At 34.0% G+C, this 6786-nt stretch overlaps 1 protein-coding gene across 1 annotated transcript; it reads right to left on the bottom strand.

Moving 5' to 3' along the window:
* Window positions 1-4601: 4601 nt before the first annotated feature.
* LOC104103522 (F-box protein SKIP23-like) lies at window positions 4602-5865 on the bottom strand. Its single transcript, XM_009611431.2, has one exon. The coding sequence runs from the start codon at window positions 5719-5721 to the stop codon at window positions 4738-4740; it is 984 nt and encodes a 327-aa protein (XP_009609726.1). The 5' UTR covers window positions 5722-5865; the 3' UTR covers window positions 4602-4737.
* Window positions 5866-6786: the final 921 nt, after the last annotated feature.

Genomic DNA, 6786 nt, shown 5'->3' with positions numbered 1-6786 from the left:
GGATTGACTCCTCAAGGTTACTGAACGTCATACATATTGGTAATATACAAAACCAGCTCTATTATATATTGTAATTGCTCTATTGATAGTAAAAAAGATGTGTTCCAGTCCAGAACCCAGCCAGTTATTGGGTGTGTGTGAACAAAGTCTCATATAAAAAGTAGAAAAGAAAAATAAGCTACTTATAAATAGTTGGATACTCTTAATGGTGTGAGGCCTATTGGGAAACACCGTACGGGCTTTAGCCAAAACGGACAATATCACACAATATTAAGGGTATTTTTGGACCGTTTTAGCCCAACAACTGATATCAGAGCCAGCGGTTTGGCAAGATGAGTATGAAGATGACGAAGTGATGGCGGAGGGCCCGGCTTAGCGCTTTTGCCCGTCTATAGGCCGGTTCACTACCTTTATCCATAGCTTCAAAGACACATATATAGCCTCTCTTTGGACTTCGATGACCGTAAATCCTCGGATCATATGGGTGGCATATAGTTAATCTCTAAATTAACCCATAAATTATGGGCCGGTTCACTACCTTTACCCATAGCTTCAAAGACGCATACACAACCTCTCCTTGGACTTCGATGATCGTAAATCCTCAGATCATACGGGTGACACACAGTTAATCTCCAAATTAACTCATAAATTATGGGTCGGTTCACTACCTTTACCCATAGCTTCAAAGATGCATACACAGCCTCTCCTTGGACTTCGATGACCGTAAATACTCGGATCATATGGGTGGCATATAGTTAATCTCCAAATTAACCCATAAATGATGATGGGTCATGTGAAACTTAATTCAAGGGGAAGATTTTTGGGTGTGTGTGAACAAAGTCCCACATAGAAAGTAGAAAAGAAAAATAAGAGACTTATAAGGAGTTGGATACTCTTAAAGGTGTGAGGACTTTTGGGGAAAACCGTGCGAGCTTTGCCAAAAGAAGATAATATCACACTATGTTAAGGGTATCATTGGGCCGTTTTAGCCCTAACATCAGGCCCTCTTGAACATGACACTACTGGAAAATGGCGGAAATTCGACCGCCAAAACGATCGAAAATCGGTCGGAAATCACGAATTTTCGACTACTTTCCGACCAAAATTTGTCAGTCGGAAAAAAGTTGGTCGGAAAACAATTTCCGACCGAATCCGTCGGTGATTTCTGACCAAAGTAGTCGAAACATTCAAAATGTCAGACGACCAAATATTTTCAAATTTCCGACCAAAGTGGTCGGAATTTACCGACCGAATCAGTCGTAATAATATAAATAAAAATAATTATTTATCTAAAATTTAATAATATAAATATATAATTTCCGACCGAATCGGTCGGAAATTAATTATTAAAAAATAAATTTTATTTAATTTCATTTTTGGTAAAATCTGGGCAGTTATCCGACTGTTTCCGTCGGAAATTAGTCGGAATTTTCTGTAAAACTTGGCAGAATTCTGCCCAATTTTGAGCTACACCACCTGTCAAACTATTACAAACGCCAACAACCAATCAACCATCAACACAATCTAAACCAACAATACCAACCATTAACACAATCTAAACCAACAATACCAACCATTAACATAATCTAAATCAACAATACCAACCACTAACATAATATAAACCAATAATACCAGCCATTAACACAACCTAAACCAACAATATCAACCAGTAAACCTAACAATTTTGGGGATAAAAACATCCAAATAGTAGCCTGCATTCAAGTTTAAAAATAAAACATAAAGTTGTCTCTCACAATCAAGTTTACCAATCAACTAAAACACCACACCTAAACTACTACACATCAGATTCAGTTTGTTCATCCTCATCATCAGATAGATCATGCCCATGTTTTCTCATGAATTTCTGCATCTTAACAAATGTTCCGAATTGGGAGTCCAATTGTTACTTCAAATCACGAATTTCCTTTCTCATATCTTCCATTTGTTCTTGATTTTGAGAAGAAGAAGAATTGGCTAAGAGTGGGTTTGGATGACCTGTAGGTCGACGTACTCCAAGTCCGTAGACTCTGCCTTTCTTTACTCCACCAGCTGCCTCTGTCCTCAATGAAGCCATATCATCAGGTGTTGGTTGAGTTGAAGGAGGCTGAGTTTGTTGTCATTCTTCCACCCTTTTATGATAATCTTCCTGAAATGAAAACATAATTATTATATAAACAAACTAATATTAATAAAGCATAAATAATTATGAAGTTAGAATAACATGCAACCTTTCTCACAACAATCAATTATCTCTGATAAAAGACCCAACTTAGAAACCAATTTCTTAGCAGTGTAGAAATCTTTTGGTAAGTCAATGTTACTCGGATTAAGTTCATTCATAAGCCCAACAATAGAATCCATGCCTGCTTGGAAAATAGAACTATCCGATTTAATCCTTAGTAATCTAACCGCAACAGACAACTTGGAATGCACCGAGCCTTCATACAATGGATGACTAGCTTCCTCTAACTGTTCATAATAATGCTTAGTCTCATCATTTGGTTCGGATTGAACCCCAGAAAACATCCCAAAAGCATCCCTCATCATTTTATTGTATCGAAAATTTTCAACATTATGCTCCGCAATAGGGTTACTCTCACCACCAAAAGAATTATGAAAGTTAACATCATCTAAACTAGCATGATTCTCCCCGTGAACAGTCCATATATAATAATGTTCTACAAACCCTTTCTTATAGAGATGAACTTTAACTTCGTCTGATTTCAATAACTTAACACACTTACATTTCACACAAGGACACTTAATCCTTCCTCCAATAAGAAAATCATCAAGTGTTTGAGCCTTAGTAATAAATTTAGCAACCCCTTCAATAAATTCATCCCTCAACCCCGCACGATTAGGATGATTCCTATTATACATCCATCTACGATGCACAAATTTCATCTACACAAATAGAAATCTAGAAATGAGATATTTAAAATAATTTGATTTATTTAAACTGGTTACAAAGTTATACTCTTTCAAAGGTTCGTTTTAGATATATACATATCATTGTGTCAAAGTACTTTAATTGATATATTTTATTTTTTAAATTAATATTTTTTAACACTCGAAATCTCACATTAATCCCTATTCTAAATAATATAAGTCTTTAAATATAATAAATAAATTTGAATAGCTTCTTAAATGTTCATATAATCCAAATTAACTAATGATTTCTCAAATTTACAAATTAATCTTAACATTAAAATTGAAAAAATTTAAATTTAATATCATTCTAAAAGGTGAATATAGAAATATTACTATATTATTTTATATGTTTCTTTGATTGTAAATTTTTGAAAAATTAATCTTCATCAGTCATTTTCTCACTTTAAACAAATCATTATTTGTCTTGTGAAGTTGTAGGATTAAATAATTTTCTAATCTTTATGATAGGATTAAACTAGTTTAATTAGGTTATAAGCTTAGCGAATTACCTTGGTTTAATTTGGGTTAAAAGCGAACCGCGTCCTAAGAACCACATGATTTTCAATTAATGGCATCAAGCAACAAATATTCTTCAATATATTTTTGGACTAATCAATTGAATTTCCTTAAAACAACTTTTAAGTATATTAGCAGAAGAACAAGAACTTAATCAGAAAATAAATGATGGTGCCCAAAGTTATTCTATTTAATCTATTAGAGCTAGTAAAGATAATGGAGTATCTTTAAAGTATATTAGCAGAATTAATATTATTTTCTTAGTGCTTGGACAATATTACAACTTCTGCTAGTTGTAATAAATTAGAACTCACTCTACTATTGCCATTTCCTTTCTCCTCTTTTACTAATAAATAAATATCCATAGGGTCAAGATAAAAGTGATTGAAGACCATATCTTTATGAAGTACGTATATACTTTTCACAAAATAGATGTGTTTAATTTGCGGATGGGTATATTATTTGAACAGTGAATGCTTAATGTGGTTCAACGAAATAATGAGATTTCTATTATCAATCAAACAATGAGATTTCTAATACTTAATGTGGTTCAACGAAATACTTACCTCGACAGAAAAAATGCCGGAGAAGTCGACTGAGGAGCTGCCGCCGCCGCCAACCATGCTAGCTGCTGCAAAACAGAGTAAAAAATAAATTAAGGGGAAAAGGGAGGAGGAAGGAGAGGGAGAAGGGATGAGGAAACGAGAGAGAGAGAGAGCAAACATACGAGCTTGGGGACGGGGGAGAAGGACGAGAGGAAGAGAGGAGCTAGGGGACGGGAGGGAGAGATGAGAGAATGAAAACTGAGTTTCTATTTTTTGGGGAGGGGCTGTAGGGTTTTTAAAAACGAATTCATTAATTTAATTTTTTTTTCTAAAAAAAAAATACCGATCAAATCGGTCGAAAATTAGGTCAAACCAGTCAAAATAAATTTTCCGCCAAAATTTACGATCGATTTGGTCGGAAATGTGGTCGAAAAGTTTTTAAAAATATATAGGAAATATTTTTTTGAAAATTTCGACGGATTCCGTCGGAAATTTCCGACAAAAAAATCAGTCGGAAATTTCGGTCGGAAGTTAGCATTTTTCTAGTAGTGAGACATCTCAAAACTATTTACTCAAAGGTTTTTATTCAGTACCAACAACAGAAAGAAGTAAAGAAAAAGTAGAAATCAAAACAAAGAAGTAGCTACTCATCCAAAGCAAGACTAAAGTAAACTAAAGAACTTGTAGATGGCAAAAACAGCGCAACCTAAGCGTACAACACAACTCAAAACTAAAATAGGAGTAATCACTTGAAGATCCATAGTGGTGGACTGAATTTGTGGTAAGATTCACCAGTGTAATGAGGCTCAATGGTTCCATCAAGCAAGTTATATATGCCCATGTCCTTCCCACCACCTCGTTCGATATTGAAATAGCTCTGCCAACAATCATCTGTGAAATAGATACAATTCCCCTTGCATCCCTCTATTTTATAGGCTTGTGCAACAGCCAAAGTAGCACTAGAGCCAAGGAATAGTGCCCTATTCCCCAAGTCCGCAACCTCTTCATAACTCTCCCTATCCACATCAATCTTGTACACATGAAACTCTTTAACTCCATAACTCCCATCTTCATCCAGAAAAGCCCCGTCTCGAGTGATCACCAGTAGTTCGCCCAACGAATGTACCATGTATAACTGTGTGCCCCTAGTTAAGCTAGGAGGTATCCCTTTGACAACTGTTGCTACAGTTGGATATTCTTCGGAACCTCTGAAGTCGAAAATAATAATGTTGCCCATAAAATCAACACCGTAGAATTGCCCACCATGCCAAGTAATATCAGAATATGCACGTCTAGGTGTCTCCACATTAGTAAAGGACTTCTGTCCTGGTCTCCAGAAAGCAAAACAACGAGGATATCCTTGAATAAGGGCCAAAACATAGTCCGATGTTGTAAGAGGATTCGAAGATATTACTGCTTTTTCCACATAATACCTACAAGAACCACGTTCCCATTCATAATCAAAACCCTCCAACATGTCCATATCTGGGAGGTTAATTACAGAACGTGAGAAAAGATGAAACAGATTCATCTTTTTTTGTTCATCAGCTGTGAAAATCCAACCTGGAAATCCCACTCCCAAACACCGCTTTCCCACTAATTCTGGAAAACTCGTGCTATAGGTAACATCCTTTGACAAGTCGAAAAACTCACGACTTTCTTCTTTTCCCTCCTTCTCTGCGAGCATCAACCATGGAACTGCTGGAACTTCCTCCCTCAAATTACCCATGATTTTGATGAAATATTCGAGAGACCAAATTTAGTTTAACTATTGACAATGAGAAATCTAAAGGGTCGTTTTTATAAGGAATAGTCAAAAATCCGTTCCCATAAGGTTGGGAAATCCTAGTTTGTTTAAACCTAGGTGTGGGTCGGGAAACAAAAGTACAAAAAAATAGATTCTTACCAAAATTATTTTTAAAAAAAATACTTTTGAGTAAAATACTTGCTTCAAACATTTGTTTCTTACCAAAAATACTTTTCAAAAACACTTCTCAAAATTAGTTAATTTTTTAATCTTGGCCAAATAGGCTATAAAGAAAGTATGTTTATACCCTACAATCGGTCAAATTAAATTCACGATAACAAATTATTTAGTATACTTAGTTACCAATTATAACAATGGGAAATAACGGTTTTTAGAGTTATTACTTTATTCCAATTTTGGTTCCTGTGGTATTGGACATAGTAATTTATTTAACGGCGAAGGGCCAATTATGCCTCTCTACTTTCGAAAATGATCTAAAAATATCCCTCGTTATACTATTTGGTTATCTATACCCCTGCAGTCATACTTTGGGTTCAAATATACTCCTCATTTAAATGGAGGGACACGTGTTATCGTCATGTTGGTCAATTCTAAATATCTTCTAATTAATTAAAAAGACCAATTACCCATACCCGAAAAATAATTTTTTTAAGCAATTTTTTTTTTGTAAAAACTGGAGAAAACTGAAATTATTTTTACTAAAAATTGAAAAAAACAAAAATATTTTTTTTTCAATTTTTACTAAAAAACTGCTTTAGAAAAAACTGAAAAATATTTTCTAAAACAATCTTTTTGTAAAAACTGAAAAAAAAACTAAAAAGTAATTTTCTAAAGCAATGTTTTTGTAAAAGCTGAAAAAACAAATATTTTCTTCTTTTTTTTTTCAGTTTTTAGTTAAAAATATTTCAGTTTTTTCCGGTTTTTAATTGCTTTAGAAAATTGCTTTTCAGTTTTTAAAAAAATATTGTTTTAGAAAATATTTTTCAGTTTTTTTAAAGAAGTTTTTTAGTAAAAACTGGAAAAAAA

Source organism: Nicotiana tomentosiformis, chromosome 6 (genome assembly GCF_000390325.3).
Source record: "Nicotiana tomentosiformis chromosome 6, ASM39032v3, whole genome shotgun sequence".
NCBI lineage: Eukaryota > Viridiplantae > Streptophyta > Magnoliopsida > Solanales > Solanaceae > Nicotiana > Nicotiana tomentosiformis.
This window is presented reverse-complemented; position numbering and strand designations above follow the sequence as displayed.